General features: G+C 36.1%; 1 protein-coding gene across 10 annotated transcripts in view; it reads right to left on the bottom strand.

Annotated features, from left to right (window-relative positions):
- Positions 1 to 19,105, bottom strand: part of BTRC (beta-transducin repeat containing E3 ubiquitin protein ligase) — a 171,172-nt gene that overhangs the window by 63,119 nt on the left and 88,948 nt on the right. For 8 of the 10 annotated variants that reach the window (XM_027591414.2, XM_027591382.2, XM_027591376.2 and 5 more), the window contains 2 exons: positions 18,104 to 18,181; positions 2,684 to 2,773 (listed from right to left, as the gene is read on the bottom strand). In XM_027591414.2, coding sequence (XP_027447215.1) covers positions 2,684 to 2,710 — 27 coding nt within the window. In that variant the 5' untranslated portion in view covers positions 2,711 to 2,773; positions 18,104 to 18,181. The remainder of the gene's footprint in view (positions 1 to 2,683; positions 2,774 to 18,103; positions 18,182 to 19,105) is intronic. The other 2 variants (XM_027591368.2, XM_027591389.2) reach the window with 1 other exon arrangement.

The following is a 19,105-nucleotide window of genomic DNA, read 5'->3' as shown; positions in this document are numbered from 1 at the left end:
CTATTATAAAACATTTATGGAAGGTATTTCTGGCAAAGAAGAGTCACATACTACGTACTACAAGGTCTGAACGTAACAACTTTGCTGTTTTTCAGGGAATGACCGGTATTAATGTCTTCTCTAAAATTCATAATGAACAATATTCTATAATAACAATGACTATCTCCACCAAATCAAAGTCACTCTGAATTAGCTCCTTTGAACTAGGGGACAAAAATGTTGTTATCACTATATTATAGTTGCTCTCACATGGGGATGATTGGATATTCAAGGCCACTTTGGAGTACAATCTGAATCAACAACAGACACTTGTATCAAGTGAAAAGCTACTGCAGCCATATCAAGTGTAGCAGATGAAACTATTCAGTTAAGGGCTAAAGGTGAAGAGCAGGAAACAGGGATAAGCTTGCAGACCTACAAAAACAATGGCAAGTCATTACCTTTCAAAGGTCAAGCTATAAATGAGGCAAGTAGAAACAGCACAGAATCATGAGATACATATAACACATGTAAATAGAAAAGGGAAAACTTGTTCTCTATTCTCATGTTACTGATACCTCACTGGAGGCTGTTAAAAGAAAGAAATTTTTTTAGCTACGTTTTTATTTGCCATTGACCCACTGATTATACAGCTCAAGTCTGAAGCAATGAACCAGAAGCCAGGATGTGGGCCAATAAAAGGAACCAGAAAGTTAGGTGGGTTCCAGTAGGAAAGGATAGAAATCATTATTAAATTAGGGTATTGAAGGAGATGATGAAAGGATATAGGTGTCAGAATAATGTTAAAATAAGCAAGAATGGGATGAGAGGGTCACCATCTGGGAGCAAAAGAAACAGACAGATGAGCAGCAATAAGCAAACTTATTTCCTCACCCAAGAGCACAGAAGAAATTATGCCATTGTGCCAGATGCCAGAAGATTTCTAACCATGCACCACTGAAATAGAGGGTGGGAGAAAAACAAAACAAAACACATCATACAGACACACACCAACAAGACTCTATAGCTTAGAGATCCTGGCTTACAAAGTATGGAGAAAACAAAAGGAACAGATGCTCACTTGGCCAGCCCTCAATGAAACTCATTAAAATTGTCACCCTGTCCTTGGATCAGTGCTCATGCTAAGATTTTACCTTGTTTAGCCAGAAGTCACCCACTTGTGATGAAACTGAGCAACGTGGCCAAAAAGGAGAAAGATTATTTTTAAAGGCCCAAATAACTGATTCCCCCATTTCAATGTACAAATGCTGGATACAAAATTGGGTCAATTAGCACTTGCTGGCTGTGACTTAATGACTGAAAAAATAAATATATGTAATTTATTATTTTCATATTTTACAGCAAATTACTAAGACACTAAGAGACACTTAACTAACTCTATCTTTTTTAATTATAATTTTAAATAAATCAACATTTCTTATATGGTTCTTTTTTTTTTAGATTTTATTTATTTATTTGACAGAGAGAGAGAGAGAGAGAGAGAGAGAGAGAGAGAGAGAGAGAGAGACAGCAAGAGAGGGAACACAAGCAGGGGGAGTGGGAGAGGGAGAAGCAGGCTTCCCGCGGAGCAGGGAGCCCGATGCGAGGCTTGATCCCAGGACCCTGGGACCATGACCTGAGCCGAAGGCAGACGCTTAACGACTGAGCCACCCAGGCGCCCGTATATGGTTCATTTCTAATGGTTATAGTTTGTATGATACTTTCAGTTGATTAAGTAGGTTCAGTGACTACTGCATGTTTTAAGAAATAAAATAAAAATAATAAAAAATGTTGCCGTCCTTTGATTTTTGTAGCAAAGTATGGAGACTACCTGATTACCAGCTCCAACTCTAATAATAACAGTAAGTAACTGAGAGCCCTAGTGTATAATAAAATAGACTAAACTAAAGTAGTTAAAGTTGGGAATGTTCTAACAGTGACAAAACCCTGAATAGTTATTAAGGCAGTAATTTTGCAAATATGCAAGGTAAAAGTCTAGAGACAGAGCCCATTCTGGAATTTTACTTATCCTGGAATAATCAAAGTTGCTGTTACCTAAATTTAGGTCAAAGTTCCTATGTAATCAGAGATACTTGGAAGATTAGAGCCATAGTTAATACAATTATTAGACCATAAGGTCTCTAATATGTGATTACTTTTGTATCTATAGATATGCACATGTTTTATACATAAAAAAGGAAGCTCATATGCAAGATAAAACACACCTGTCCACTCAGGTCAAAATCACCAAAAGCAATATTTCTATCATTGACCACTTAATAAATAATAATAGTGATATAATAATTGGATTTTCTATAGCATACTTCACAATCCTTGCAATGGTTACTCTATATTAATCACATTTAAAACCCATGAACAACCTTATAAAAATAATTGTATATTTTCTTTCACAAATCTTACTTATTTGTAATAATCTAGTGTTTTAGGGTCAAGTAACTAGTGTCAAATAACAAACGTGAATTAGACGGAAGTGTGACCAGAATGCATAACCAAAAAATTCTTTTGCAACTGAAGAGATGGAGACTCCAACTTGCAGTCTGCTTTGAAAATGCTGCCTGCTGTATTCCTTTTTAAATATAAAATCCTGTGATAATCTTTAATAGCAATACTGAGTGAAGATGTTTTTATAGATAAAGCATTGTTACGATGTGGTATAGTAATATTTATGAGTAGTATTACTTACTTTGGCCACACAATTTTCAGTCTTCATAGCAGTGCTTGCTAGACATACTGTTTCTTGGTTTAAGCAGAGTCTGGCACAGCTGTTATAAGTCTGTAAAGAGAATTTTTCGGAAACAGGTTTAAATATTAAAATGCGGTCACATACAGTTTTCAAATTCTGTCCTATTCTCAAAATCAACACATGAATAGACTTATATATAAATTCCAGATTTATGGGAACTGGAAACAAGGTAGGGAGGTGGAAGAAAAGAAAATGAGAGCCCACAAGAGCCACTGATGAACTCATGAACAAGAATGTAAGCTGGTCTCACTGTGTGTATGGAAGGTAGGGGTGCTATTCAAAAATGTGCAAAGGACTTGAACAGGCATTTATCCAAAGAAGATATACAAATGGCCAACACGCACATGACAAGATGCTCAACATCACTTATCATTTCAGAAATGCAAATCAAATCCACAATGAGATACAACTTCATACCCACTAGGATGATTACTGTTAAAAAACAGAAAACAGGGTTGCCTGGGTGGCTCAGTTGTTAAGCGTCTGCCTTCTCTGTCAAATAAATAAAATCTTTAAAAAATAAAAAGTAAAAAACAGAAAACAGCGAGTGTTGGCAAGGATGTGGAGACACTGGAACCACTGTGCACTGCTGGTGGGAATGTATATATATATACACAGCTGTGGAAAACAGCACGGTGGTGGTTCCTCAACAAATTACAATTGGAATTACCATATGATCCAACAATGCCACTTCTGGGTATATACCCAAAAGAAATGAAAGCAGAATTTTGAAAAGGTGTTTGTATATCCATGTTCCTAGCAGCATTATTCACAATTGCCAAAATATGGAAGCAACCCAAGTATCCACTGACAGATGAAGGGACACACAAAATGTGGCATATACATCAAATGGAATGGTATTCAGCCTTAAAAAGAAAGGAGATTCTGACTTATACTATGATATGGATGAACCTTGAGGACATTATGGTAGGTGAAATAAGTCAGTCACAAAAAGATAAATACTGTATGATCCCACTTGTATGAAATACTTAGAGAAGGCAAAATCAGAGAGACAGAAAGTGGAACGATGGTTGCCAGAGCTGGGAGAAGAAATAGGATGTTACTGTTTAATGGGTATAGGGCTTTTATTTTTTTTTTATAAAATGAAAAGAGTTTTGGGGATGGATGGTGGTGACAGTTATATAACAATGTGAATGTATTTAATCCACTGAACTGTACATTTAAAAATGGTTAAGACAGTAAATGTTATGTTACATGTATTTTACCACAATTAAAAAAATTGGTTATACTTTATGGTAAGTAAACATTATTAATAATTGGCCAATATAGTAAAACAATGTTTTTTATTTATTTTATTTTATTATGTTATGTTAATCACCATACATTACATCATTAGTTTTTGATGTAGTGTTCCATGATTCATTGTTTGCGTATTAACACCCAGTGCTCCATTCAATATGTGCCCTCTTTAATACCCATCACCAGGCTAACCCATCCACCCCCACCCCCCTCTGTTTTTAAGTTTTCACTGATGGTATAAATCATGATTCTCAAAGTTTAGCATGCATCAGAATCATTAGGAGGGCTTGTTAAAAACACAGATTGTCGGAGCACCTGGGTGACTCAGTCAGTTGGGCAACCGACTCTTGATTTCGGCTGGGGTCATGATCTCAGCATCATGGGATGGAGCCCCACATCAGGCCCTGTGCTTGGCATGAAGTCTGCTTGGGATTCTCTCTCCCTCTGCCCCTTCCCCCATTCGCTCACTCTCTCTAAAATAAAACAAATAAAATCTGGGGGGAAAAGAAAACCAAACCCAAACACACAAATTGTTAGGACCCACCCCCAGGCTTCTGAGAATTTGCTTTTATAACAAGTTCCTAGTTGATGTTAATGCTGTTGGTTTAGGAACACTCTTTGAGAACTACTATGTTGGAGAACTATATGTTTTGGAATTAAAGAGAAAAATCTTAAGACATAGGCAATCTCTTATAACCAACAATAGGAAAGAATCCAGTTTTTAAAATTCTAGATTACAGAATAGCCGCAAAATAAGTTTCTGTATACCCTTCCCCCCAGCTTCCCCTTATGTTAATGACTTACATAACCACAGAACACTTATCAAAATTAAGTAACTAAGTTGGTACAATATAAAGAATTTCTTTTGAGTTTCATCAATTTTCCCACTAATACCTTTTTCTGTTCAGGATCTAACCCACGATGCTACACTGAATTTAGTTATCATGTCTCTTTAGTTGCCTCTAACCAGTGACAATTTCTCAGTCTTGTCTTTTAGGACTATGACACTTCTGAAGAGTACTGATTAGTCTATATAATTTCTCTCAATGTGGCCTTGTCTCATGTTTTCTTATGATCAGATGGAGGTTATACATTATTGGGAAGAATACCACAAAGGTGATGTACCCTTCTCAATGCATCAAGTCAGGAGGCATGTTATTAAGTATTTCTAGTGATGGTAAACTTTATCATATGCCTATGATCATTATCTGCCAAGATTCTCCATTATAAGTTTGTTATTTTTCCTTTAGGGATTACAAAATATATTGAGAGAAATATTCTGAGATGATGAAAATACTTCGTTTCGATTTCAACTTTTGCCTGCTAATTTTAGCATCCATTGGTGGATCCTGCCTATGGTAATTTTTACTGTGGTGTTCTGATGGTGATTTTTAAATTTCCCTCTTTCCTTCCACATTTATTTTATTTTTTAAAAGATTTTATTTATTTATTTATTTATTAGAGAGAGAGAGAGAGAAACAGCATGAGAGGGGAGAGGGACAGAGGGAGAAGGGGGCTTCCCGCTGAGCTGGGAGCCTGATGTGGGACTCGATCCCAGGACTCCGGGATCATGACCTGAGCCAAAGGCAGTCACTTAACTAACTGAGCCACCCAGGTGCCGTCCTTCCACATTTATTAAATGGAATTTTTTTCTGTGACAAAAAGCTATGATTTCTCCTATTTACTTATGTCAGCAGTGGATTCATAGATGTTTTAAACTATTCATTTTTGGTCAGTTATCATTCTTTGGAAAGATATAGGTAAAAAAATTTAAGAAAATGGAGAAAAAGTATTATAAAATTGGTTTTCCATTCAAATTAAACTTTAAAAAATTTATATCCACTTAATTGTTTTATTCTTTTATAATTTAAGTTGAAATTATTTCAAAACCAATTTTAAAGATTTTATTTATTTATTTGTCAGAGAGAGAGAGCATGCACAAGCAGGGAGAGGGGCAGGCAGAGGGAGAAGCAGACTTCCTGCTGAGCAGGGAGCCCGATGTGGGACTTGATCCCAGAACTCTGGGATCATGACCTGAGCCAAAGGCAGACGCTTAAACGACTGAGCCATCCAGGTATCCCCAAACATATTTTAAAGGAATAAATTGGATCATCTGACCTTTGTGTATAGCAGCTACCGGTGCATGTATGTTCTGGGGTCAGGTTCAGTACTTCTTTTGCAACTACTAATACCACAAACATTTATTATTCATGTATAGACAACATAAAAGTTTTTAAATAAAACTTCCTATCATTTAAAAGACATTTATGAAGTGATTCATATATACTGAATAACATAAAAAACGTAAGCCAAAGAGTTCAAGTTCCAATAATGCCAGAGATGCTTACATGGGATTAACCCTCATAAGATAACAATTATAAACCATGGGGAAAAAAATTAATAATAACTACTTAAAGGCACTGGAGAATGACCTAAACTAGTAAGAAATTGGGGGAGAAGAGTAGACTGACCTTCAAGGGGAGAAACACACAGGGTAACATCCATGTTTATGTGCTTTCTCCCCTGAGGGTACTCACCAATCTACTTGATGCAGGGTGACTAAAATTCACTTAGAAAGCCAGTTTATTGGCTTGATATGCCAAAGGATGGAGTTCAGGGCTGCATAGTGGCTGGAGATTAAAAAATCATAGAAAACAGACCCATAGGGGAGGCTCAATTCTCCTCTAATCCATGGCTAATCCCCAAACTACACATATGAATGGGAGACTATAAGGATTCCAATGGAAAATAACAGAAGACTGAAGACTGGAGCAGGGACTGCAGCTGTTGCCCATGAGGGGAGACAGAATTTAGAATCTGATTCCTACTAAATTAGAGGAACTTAAAAGGCATCTCAAACTTTCACTGAAAACTTGAAATGACCCTGCATTGAGAGTAAACAGTAAGTCTTAGGAGTAAAGGCTCTACCTTAGACCAGGGGAAAAACCAAAACATATGTGCTCTAACAAATATAAACCAACACTCTGTGAAGTTACAGTGATCAGTCAGTAAGTTAATCAGTAGAAGATAAAAGAATCCAGAGTCTCTGCAATCAGTTATTTATAATGTCCATTATATAATAAAAAACTGCTAGATATAAGAGCAGATAAATGGAACCCATAGTCCAGAGAAAAAAGAACCAGTAGAAAATGGCCCTGAGATGATCTAGTATGGGAATCAGTATATAAAGGCTTTATAGAAGCTATAATAAATATATTCAACATCTTAAATGAAAGATGCAATCATAATGGATAAACAGATGGAAATTTTCACCAGAAAAATGAAAACCTAAAATGAACCAGATAGAAATTCTGTAACTGGAAAGTATATTATCTGAAATTTAAAATTTACTGGATGGGCTTAAAAGCAGATTGGAGATGGCAGAAGAGAGGCCAATGAAATAAAGATAGATCAACTAAAATTATCTAAACCGAAGGATAGAGAGAGTAAAAGAAAAAAAATGAAAAGAGGCTCAGTTATCTGTGGGGTAAGTGTTAATGATCTAACATATCTGTAAACTGGAAACCCAGAAGAGAAGTGAGAATGCAGCACAAAAAAAGCTATAAGAATAGTGATCAAATAAGTTCTCAAATTTGGTGAAAACTGTTGGCTTACTGATCTGAGATCAGCAAACTCTACGGAGATTAAATACAAAGATAACAAGAACTAGGCACAAACAGTCAAAACTGCTGAAAACCAGTAACAAAGACAAAACCTTGAAAGAGCCTAAGAAAAAAGGGATGCTCCATACATGAGAGCCAACAATATAAATAAAAGCAGACGTAAAAAGTTTCACCATAAACAACGAAGGCTAGAAGACAAGAAACATGTTTAAAGTGCTAAAAGAAAAAAAAATCTCAAAGCAGGTTTCTTACTATAAGAAGAGAGAATTATAAATACGAAAAGGGAGCGATCTAGAACTAACTCTGTGGTACTGATTTAGAATTACAGGTACCAATATAAATTCATGGTTTTCAAAATATATCCATATAGATGTAAAATATAAGTTAATGTTTAAATCTTGGCTTCTAAATACCATTTTACACTGAAAGGAACCATAGTCTCTGGAGAAACGGCTGATTCCAGGATTGGACAGGGAAAATATAAGATGAACCTGGAGACACACAGGGAATGATAGAGATAGGTCAAAGGGGCACAGATGCCAACCTAAAGGGGCTCTCGTTAGCCCAATATAGAATAATCTGAGTATTAAAATAAAAAATACGAACAGTTTACAACCTGTTGAATAAAAGAGGGCACATTTCCTGGGTGGCTCAGTTGTTAAGCGGCTGCCTTCGGCTCAGGTCATGATCCCAGGGTCCTGGGATCAAGCCCTACATCAGGCTCCCTGCTCAGCGGGGAGCCTGCTTCTCCCTCTCCCACTCCCCCTGCTTGTGTTCCCTCTCTCGCTGTCTCTCTCTTTCTCTGTCAAATAAATAAATAAAATCTTTAAAAAATAGTAACAAAATAAAATAAAATAGGGTACATTTCTTGAAGGACCCAAATTACTGAAGCTGACACAGTAAGAGAAAACCTGAATAGCTCTGTATCTATTAAAGAAACAAATTGTAAGTGAAAATTATTCCACATAAATTAAAAAACAAAATCTTCCCCAAAAAGAAAACCTGTAGCCTGGATGGTTTCACTGGTGAATTCCATTAAATACTAGGGAAGAAATAACACCAGGACCATACACAAACACTTTCAGAAAATAGAGGCGGACGGGAAAACTTCTCATCTCATTTTATGAAGGCAGCATAACTCTGACACCAAAACCTGACAAAGACATTAGAAAGAAAACTACAGGGGTGCCTGGGTGGCTCAGTTGGCTAAGTGTTCAACTCCTGATCTCAGATCAGGTCTTGATCTCGGGATTGTGAGTTCAAACCCCGCACTGGGCTCCATGCTGTGTGTGGAGCCTACAGGAAGGAAGGAAGGAAGGAAGGAAGGAAGGAAGGAAGGAAGGAAGGAAGGAAGGAAGGAAGGAATGTGTGGGGGGGGGAAGGTGAAGGGAGGGGCAGGAAGAGGAGAGAGAGTGAGGATGGAAAGAAGGAAGAAAACTACAAACCAGTATCTCCCATGAACACAATGACAGTAACAACAATAAGACAAAATCTCAGCAAGCTAGAAATAAAAGGGAACTTTCTTAATCCCATTAATGACATCTAAAAAAATTTCAACTAACATCATACTTAGTGGTGAAAGACCAAATACACTCCCTCTGAGACTGGGAACAAGGCAAAGAGGTTCTCTTACCACATCTATTCAACATTTTATTGGAGGCCATTGCCATTGAAATAAAGCAAAAAAAGGAAACAAAAGGCAAATAACTTGGAAAAGAAGAAATAAAATTGTATTTATTCACAAATGACAGGAAACAAGGTCAAGAGTCAAAAATCAAATGAAAACATTTACAACAGCATTGAAAAATATTAAATAGGAATAAATCTGTGTAAGAAATGTACACTGAAAACTAAGAAATATTGCTTAGAAAAATTTAAAAAGACAAAATTAAATGGAGATATATACCATGTTTATAAACTGGAAGACTTAATATCATTGAGGTTAATTCTCTCAAATGAATACATATATATGTGTGTGCATATGTGTGTGTATCCCAAAATATATGCAAATATATATATAAAATACATATAAAAACCCTGCAGACTTCTTAAAAGAAATTGCTAATGATTCTAAAATTTATATAGAAATGCAAAGTATCTATGATAGCCAAAACAATATTAAAATTAAGAATATTAAAGACTCACATTACTTGATTTCAAGACTTACTAAGGCTCTAATGATCAAGACAGTGTAGCATTTGGTGCATTATTTACACATAACAGAAGAGAATACACTACTGATACACACTTCTAAAAAGAAAGAGGACTTGAGCTTGTCTTCTATGTGGAGTTTAAAGAAGGGGTTGGTCAATGCCTCAGCTGCTATTACCCTTTGCTCTGTATCCAGCAGCAGCCTCTTCTCTAGGAGGTTCAGAAACAGACTACACTTGTACAGCCAACTGATTTTTGACAAAAGCACTCATACAATTCAGTGGGGGAAAGGAAAGTCTTTTCAACAATGGTATCAAAGCAACTGAATAAAAAAGTATGGGAAAAATAATGAACACCACACATAAGAATTAATTTGAGGGGTGCCTGGGTGGCTCAGTTGGTTAAGTGACTGCCTTCGGCTCAGGTCATGATCCTGGAGTCCCGGGATCGAGTCCCGCATCGGGCTCCCTGCTCAGCAGGGAGTCTGCTTCTCCCTCTGACCCTATCCCCTCTCATGTGCTCTCTCTCTCTCATTCTCTCTCTCAAATAAATACATAAAATCTTTAAAAAAAAAGAATTAATTTGAGATGGATCACAGACTTAAGGGTAAAAGCTAAAACTTACAAACCCTCTAGAAGAAAACCTAGATTATCTGTACAATCATGAGGTAAGGATTGATAGACTGGGCTTCATTCAAAAATTAGAACTTCTCATCAAAACACACCATGAATAAAAAGGCAAGCCACAGCTTGTGAGAAAATATTCAGAACACATATCTCACAAAAAGCCTGTATCTAGAACTCAATACAGTTGAGTTCTAGAACTCAATAATAAGACAGACAATGAAATTTTTTTAAACGGCAAAAAACTTAAACAGATACTTCACAAAAGACAATACCTGAATACCTCATAAGCACATCAAAAAGTATTCAGCACGTGCTCACCAAAAAAGCTTTATATAAGAACATCCATAGCAACTACATTTATAAAAATGCAAGTAGCTTAGGTATCCATCAAAAGAATGGAAAACAAACTACAGTATATTTATTCAAAAGAATATACAATAAAAGAGAATACACTACTGATACACAGAGCAGTACAGATGGATCGCATAAACATTACACCCAAAGCCAGACCCCAAAAATCTATTATTCTATTACATGAAATTCTAGAAAAGGTGAAACTAAGCTATGAGAGTAAGTTGACCAATGTTTGATGCATTGGCAATGGGAAAACTGGCTGGGAAGGAGACCAAGGAAACTTTCTTGGGTAGTGAAAATGTTCTACAGCTTGATGTGGATGTGTTTACCCAGGCAGACAGACTTATAAATTCATTGACTTATACAATTAGTATCTATGCAGCTCACCATATGAAAAATTTACTTCAATAAAAATATAAAGGTATAAGTTAATATTTTTGGGGAAAAAGAACTAAAGGTTTGTCTAATTAATTAATAAAAATATGCTATTTTCTGGGGGGAAAAACAGTCATGGCAGGTTAGAAAACTAATTTGTTTCCCTCCAAAATTCCTTTTCCCTCAGAAGTGAGTATAAGACACTCAGGGGAATATTAGATAGATTTAGGAAACCAGTTCTAGACCTGTAAGTGTTTCTAGGGTAAGGATATACATAAGCTTTTATTTTCTAGCCATCCCATCTGTAAAATGGGTATATGATCTTGCTTACCCCCGAAGGAAGTCACATAGATTAGTAGATTAAGATTTGTCACAGTCCTAAGATCACTCTGGAATAAAAAGGCTAAAAAATTCAGTATTTTACATCCAATATTTTACTATTGTAAGACTCCTTCCAGGCTAAAATTAAACTAGTGAGTATAATTGCCACTGGCAAGATAGGCTCTGTCCCCATGCAACATTCAAAAAGGTAGCTTACATTGCTGAACCAGAAGCAAAGAGTTTTGCGTTGGAGTACTTGAATACGTTTTTATATTGCATATAAAGCACATAAGCATAAACCAGTAAGATGCCTTGCTGAAAACTACCTTCTTTGTGAAAGCAGGCTGTAATTCTGAACAAGTTTTCAATTTTCACAGTGCTGCTAGGGTAAAACATTTTAAAGAGTTTAATTTTTTACAATGGATTCAATGACATAGGATTATCTAACAAAGTAATGGCTAATCAATAGAAGGTTTAGTTGTCAGGTGAAACATATAACACACTAAAAGGGATTGATTGCCAGACTTCTCCTTATTTACTAGAAGGTATATATTTAAAATGACACAAACTTGTTACCAAGCTGCATTCTTTTAACCTTGCAAAAAGCTGCTTAAGAAATCTGTTCAGCAGCCCTATAGCAAAACAAGATATAGTATAATGAAAATGGCTAGTGATTGGGGGGCAGGTAGGGGGGGAGACAGGGACCTTCAGATATATGGTAACATCAAATCAAGTCCCCAGCAAGAATATGGGATAGAAAAAGCAAACTACAAGGCAACATCTAGGGAAGCTGGAACTGGGCTTTAAAAATGCCACACTGATGCTACCCAATCTCATTCAGTGGATGCAATGCTGTATCTGATCTCATTCCAAGTTACTCTTAGGGCAGATTTTTAAAAGACTCATACAAAAGGGCACAATAGGCATCCCCCCCACCCATCTTTTTGTTTTTCTTAAAATGGTAGATCCACATTAAGCACTGAACACAAAATGAACTGGGTCCATATGGACTTCGACCAGCATATAAGCTGTTTCCTTTATAATTTATTCACAATATCTCAAGTCTCTATATGAAAATACACTATTTTATGGTCATTGCAACCCGGGAGTTCAATAATATTTTTTCTACTAAGTCAGTGATTACACAATTTATCAAAGAATGATTACACTGAAATAAAAATAAAACAAAACACCAACCCCCTATACAGTCTTCCTTCCTCAAAGTAATTTTAAGAAAGCTGGTTATTAAATTGCTTCTTTTTGAAGAAGGGTTTTTGTAGCTAGACACAAATTGCCAAACCATGTTTTTTTTAAAAAAAGTTATTAGACTCTGAAGGATTCAGCCGAAGTGGGAAGTTAAGTAAACAAATCACTTCATCAGACTTGGAAAGATCACTTTTGTCTTACTTAAGAGACCTACATTAATTACCTTTAAGGTCTTTTACATGGACTATTTAAAATAAGTACAATTTATTTATTTATTTCAAATGAGGTGCTTCTTCCAAAGTATTAAATAATGTCTACAAATGCAAAAGCATTTTTATAAATAGGTAATTAAAACAGATGACTAAAATTAAGTCAAGCTGCAAAACATTACCCAGGATGCACTGTGATTTTTTTTTTTTTTTTAATAAACATCTCAGGCAATTTTTTTCCATCCAAAGCCCAAAACACTTCAGGGTGGGGGGAGGAGAGGTAGGAAGTTTCATAGGGAAAAAAAACACACATACATAATGAAATAATGCCAAACCCCAAACTAAAGTATTTACAAGATAGTCCCTTAAGCATAGTTTGTCATATTGCAATTACACCTCGCCTACTGCCAAGTCAAAGTGCTTACTATTGCCACTAGAGGGAGAAATGTCTTAACACAAAGCAACGGCAGATAGGGAATGGGTTTTCTTGAGCAATTATCAGAACAAAGCTCCCCTGGCTGTGTGTACCTTCTAATTACTCAATACAATTAAAATGACTAACCTAAAACAAATAGAAAAAAAAAAAAAAACTTGCCTGGCTAATATCAGGGACTTCATTAAACCTTTTCCCCTCATCAATCAAATCAGAAAGAAGGGAATGCCATCATATACAAACATTATAGAGCTGTGAAAGGAAGTAAATTCAGTGAGTTTCTTCTTTTTTTTTCCAAAGGAAGAAAAGAAGTGGCTCTCTTCTTGAAAAAAGAAATGTCGTGGTATTTACCCATCTGGATGCTGCCTGAAAACAAACTGTCCTCCAAAGAGCAGAAATACAGTATGTTTTCTCTCAGTTCACTGGCTTATGAATGACTTTTTCTTGTTGTTGTTGTTGTTTTGTTAATACACACTATAATGTCATTTTCTGTGTCAGTGATGTGCTTTTTCCTCCTACTCATCCAACTTTATAAAGGAGCTATGCCAATCAGACCTCCATGCTTATATGGGGCTGTTTTAAGTTCTTCACTGCTGTTTTTTATGGATCTACTCTACGGTAATATTTAGAACAACATAGGAATTTAGGGGCATGGTGGTAGGAAAGGAAAACATCTACTTATTCCTTCTAAAAGGCTTATGTAGTTCTCTTTATAAGGCCCAGTCATTAACAGAAGATGACAACAGAGTCATTTTTCTTTCAGCTGACAATTGTGACATTTTTCCAGCAGTGTGCAAGGTGTTGAAAACCTGGCAGCTGTTACCTCCTGGGATGAAGATACTTTTTTATCCTCCCTTGACAGTTTAACTCAGTGGGTCAGCACCTTTAAAGACTGCAAAGTATCCTTGAAGAGGATGGAAGCTTGAATTACGGCTCCCTCCCCTAATCAATGTAAACCCTCACTGCAGGTGAAGTCTCCATCTATAGAGGTGCATGGGGGAGGAAAATGTAATGCCCTGAGCCAGATGGTTTTTATCTTGTTTTTAAAGAATAAAGGAACAAGCTAACAAGGGAGACAGCTACTTTGTTAGCTTCTTGGCCTCTCTCATGGCTTTGCATCCCCAGGGTTCCAGCTACACAAGAGAAAGAATACAGAAAAACGTAAACACTTAAAGAAATATAACTAGAGGGCTGGCATCATGCTGCTTTCAAAGAGTTGAGAGAGCTCTACTCAATGCTTTATTTATCACTGCCCACGTTCTCAGGATGGTAAGTGGACACATAGACAAAGGGAATGGGGGATGGGGGAAGGATTAGACAGAGGTCACAATTTACTCAATTACAGAGAAAGGCAGGGCTGACAGATCCTATTAGCACCAATGTGAAGCAAAGAAGGAGTTGCATGTTGTAAGGCTACATTTTCAAAAAGTAATGAGTACTTTCCTGTATCCTCCCAGGCCTTTGCCCTTGTTTGCAGATATGAATAAAAGCTCTGAAAACAGTTGCTATGGTTTCCTTGGCTTCACATTTTAGGAACAAAAAGTAGAAAGAAAATTGTAGCCACTGTGTACATTCTTTAAACAAAAGTTTACACTTTACTTAATGCGCAGAGGTAAGATTATTCCCAAATTCAGAGACTTAAAAGGATACATTGCTTGTCTTTCCCCACCAACTCTCCTGCCTTCTGATATCGGAAATTAAATGGAAAAACAGGTATACAAAATGGCTTGGTGACACAGGGTGTAGTGTCTCCTGACTTTCTCCTTCAATATTTTCTTTTTCTGCTAACGTCTTTGTCAGGTTTTGGAATTATGGTTATGGTGGCCTCATAATACAGGAAATGTTCTTTCCTTCTCTATTTTCTGAGTTTGTACAAGAGTAAGTTATTTATTCCTTAAATATTTGATAGAATTGACCAGGAAATGTTCTTTCCTTCTCTATTTTCTGAGTTTGTACAAGAGTAAGTTATTTATTCCTTAAATATTTGATAGAATTGACCAGTGAAATCATTTGGGGGCCTTTTGATAATGTGATTTCTTTAACAGACATCAGGCTATTCAAATTTATTTCACCTCGCATTGGTTTCAGTAAGCTGTATTTTTCAAGGAATTTGTCCATTTCATCTAAGTTGCCAAAACTGTGGTTTAAAGTTGTTCATAATATCCCCTCATTATCCTTTAAATGTCTGTAAGAATTGTAGTGATGACCCTTCTTTCAGCTCCTCCAATGATTAAATAACTCAAAGTTACCACGCAATGGTCATAGTCTATCATCACCTGTGAACTTAAGAACAATATACGTAAACTATAGAATCAGTTTAAAACAATACTAAACTTGTTAGAATTTAACTGAGCATTTTAAAATCAACAGTGAAAGAGTTCCTGAAATCCCATTAGAAATATCTGCAAAAGAATTTCAAGGGATTGGCCTACATGATGCAAATCCTACTTACATCAACACTAGGTAAAACACTAGGCAGCCTTGACATCTTTTTATCTGTACAACTTGACTAAAGTAAGGGGGGTGGGTGGGGAGCAAATGGCACTTCATTATTGTCATGCAACAGAGAAAAGAGGGAGTTTAAACAGCTTATATATTATGTCCTACATTAAAAAAATCAGCAGTGGGGTAATCAAGTTCAGGGCAATCCTGGACAGCTGCCCTGTGACCCGCTTCTATTGACCCCTGCTATTCATCACTCTTCCCTAAGATTGAGAGGGCAAGCTCCTAGGGAGTGACCACCACAATAGACAGACACAAGCCAACAGTAATCTGGTTCGAGCAAAAAACCAGATGGCACTGCAATAAATTTACAAATCTGCATTCATGGGGCTGTTAAAACACCCAGAAGCTAAAAGATTCAGAGGGCCCCAGGAGGATCTCCTACTTCCCTGTTTCTAAAGGCCATTTCTCTTTCCAAGAACACTGAGTTCATGCTCTTCATAAAGAGAATAGAGATAAAACCCTTTACAAAAGAGAGGAGGGGAAAAAGCCTCATGACCTAATTAATCTCCAGAGCTTGGATCTCAACACTGAATGACAGATATTAGAAAAATCATTTTGGAGCACTCGGAGGAAAGACAAAAACAAAAACAAAATGATTGTTATATTAAAGTGGAGAGGGTGAAGTGAACCTGCAAAAAGCAATGAAAAAGCCACAGCATATCTCTTTCAAATACTGCACACAACTGATCTTGCAAGTAGAAAATGATTCAATAATGTATGCATTTATTTTTAAAATGAATCAGATTAGTCCCATGTGTGACCTGCTGGTCCATCTGTATGTGCTGGACTTAATAGGCACCATTCTCTCTCTTGCTTCAGTTTGAAGTATGAGAGAGATAAATTTAGTTTAATTTTCAACAGATCAGCCTATCCATTTTCCAAATGGACCATCTGGATCAGCCTATTAAAATTAATTTATAACTTTGCAGAGTGAAAATTCGTTTGTTAGCTTAAATAAAGTTGCCAAAACTTTTTTCGTGTCATTGTTTTCTGACAGTAGTTTCTGTATAGTGGGCAGTCTTTCCACCTCTAAATTTATCTTACTCAATACTGTTCTATTTATTTAGATTTATATATCAGGTGTTTGTCTCCAAATAGTTAAAGTTGTAACTGCACAGTATCAATTACTAATCATTCAGGTTTTTTATAAAAGCTTCCTGAATGGATTCAGTTCTATTTACTACACAATTATTTTTATCAAAAAGGAAAAGTGCCCATCCCCAAATTGTTACCATATAGTAAATAAAAAATGAATATATCACAGTGTCAAGTACTTTTTCCCTACATTAACACTGTAATATGAACTGGAATCAGAAGGCAGAAGTAAAAATGCTTGAGCAACATTGAGATCTGGGTTTTAAATCACTGATGAGCTAATAAGCAAGTCATCCAACCTCCCGAAGTCTCCATTTTCTTCATCTATAATCAGAGGCCCTATCTACCAACTTTGTAGGGTGATTGTGAGGATGGAATGAAACAAATAGCAGGTTTGTGGTGGGCACTAAACAAATATTAGATCTCTTTTCTTTTTTCCTAAGAATGCCGTAAGTGTAAGTAAATTGAAATTATTTTGGCTACTGCTGGTGCTCACCTTATCCAACTTTATATTAAAAGTGAAGAGGTGATATACCTATTCTCTGGCAACACTGTAAGAATTTGTTTTTGTTGCTAGTGGGAGACAGAAGATGTTAGAGGTTGCTGAAGGCAGTGAGAAGAGCAAACTTTTTAAGCAAATGTTTTTGGATATTTTAATTTTAAAAAAGAGAGCACCATGGAATTAACTTTCAAAGTAAAATGTGTTACCTTTGGGGAGTGGCGTACAGTGAGGAAAAAAATTTTTTTAAAGTTATCAATAATGGCCTTTACTTTTAGAAAAGGCAAAAACAAATACTGCTCAGACTAAAAGGAGCTAACTTCACTAGAGCAGATCCCTTTTGATTGTTAATTTTTAAAAAATGTATTAAGAATCTCAAAAGGAAAATAAGATTTAAAGCCAACTATTCTACTATTTGCACTTAAGAAGCATTTCAAGTTATTTTCCTTGAACAAGAAAACTTTTCTTTGATGTTGTTCTCACTAACCATAGCAATCGACCTGTCCTGTACTTGTACACCTAGGATATTTTTAAATGACCGGGAAAACAATGTTACCGGATTGAAATTGATGGCTATAGCCACCTCAACTTCAGAGTACTTTTAATTTAAGCTCCAGTGCTTAACGAATGGCAAATTGAGGGTTTCCTGTCTCTTGTTTTGTTGTTGGTAGCTTTTTATTTTAAGACAGACTGAATTTCATACCTGTCTAAGTGAATTCTTCTCTGGTATTATCTTCCTAGGGGGTTCGCCATTATTACAGTCTTCTCTCTCTGAGGAATTCTGTGAAAGAAAGTAAGCTTTAATTCAGTTCTCATTATCTTCAATCTTATTCTGTGGGAGTAAACTGAATTACATTTCTAATTCTGTAAGCTAGAATACCATGTATATTTCTGCATTTATTCATTTGAAGATTTATATACATACAGACATATACTTATGTAGAAGAAAACATATGCCCATGTATATAAATAAATGTAAGTAGGGACCTAGGTGGAAAGTATTTCATCTATATTTAAGCACTGCCCAGCAGATCATAGTCATTAGAAATCTAGTTTATTGCTCTTTGAAAATGCAGGTTGACACTGGACACAAGAAAGCTCCAGTTTATATTTAGCTGGCAATAACTTAAACCATGATTATTACCTTCTCTTTTAAGTAATTAGTTTTAAACTATAGTAAGTGTTTGGTCACTAGAAATTCTCAAAGTCTGGATCCTAAAATAAATAGTTCTTTCTCTTCTTCCTCTTCTCAGATTTGATTTTCTTTTATTAAAAATAACATAGGACTTAGTTCAAAACAACATCATTTCATCAATGGTTTAAAATTAGAGTCCATTCTTTCCACTATCACCTCAAACGGCAGCTAGAAGACCATAAATGTCAATGGGATTTTTAAATACTTAAGAAGAGGGGAAAAAAACAACAATCCACTTGAAAGCAACTTCAGAATTCTAAATATCAACAGAGTAATAAAATAGCAACCCATGGGATGGGAGAAAATATTTGCAAATCATGTATCTGATGAAGGATTAATATCCAGAATATATAGGGGTGCCTGGGTGGCTCGTCAAGCAGCTGACTCTTGATTTCAGCTTAGGTCATGATCCTGGGGTCCTGGGAGGAGCCCCACATCAGGCTCTGCGCTCAGCAGGGAGTAGGCTTTAGGATTCTCTTTCTCCCCCTCCCTTTGCCCCTCCTCCCCAAT

The sequence above is a fragment of the Zalophus californianus genome, chromosome 15 (genome assembly GCF_009762305.2).
Source record: "Zalophus californianus isolate mZalCal1 chromosome 15, mZalCal1.pri.v2, whole genome shotgun sequence".
Classification (NCBI taxonomy): domain Eukaryota; kingdom Metazoa; phylum Chordata; class Mammalia; order Carnivora; family Otariidae; genus Zalophus; species Zalophus californianus.
The sequence above is the reverse complement of the archived record's forward strand: the minus strand, read 5'-3'. Positions and strand labels throughout refer to the sequence as shown.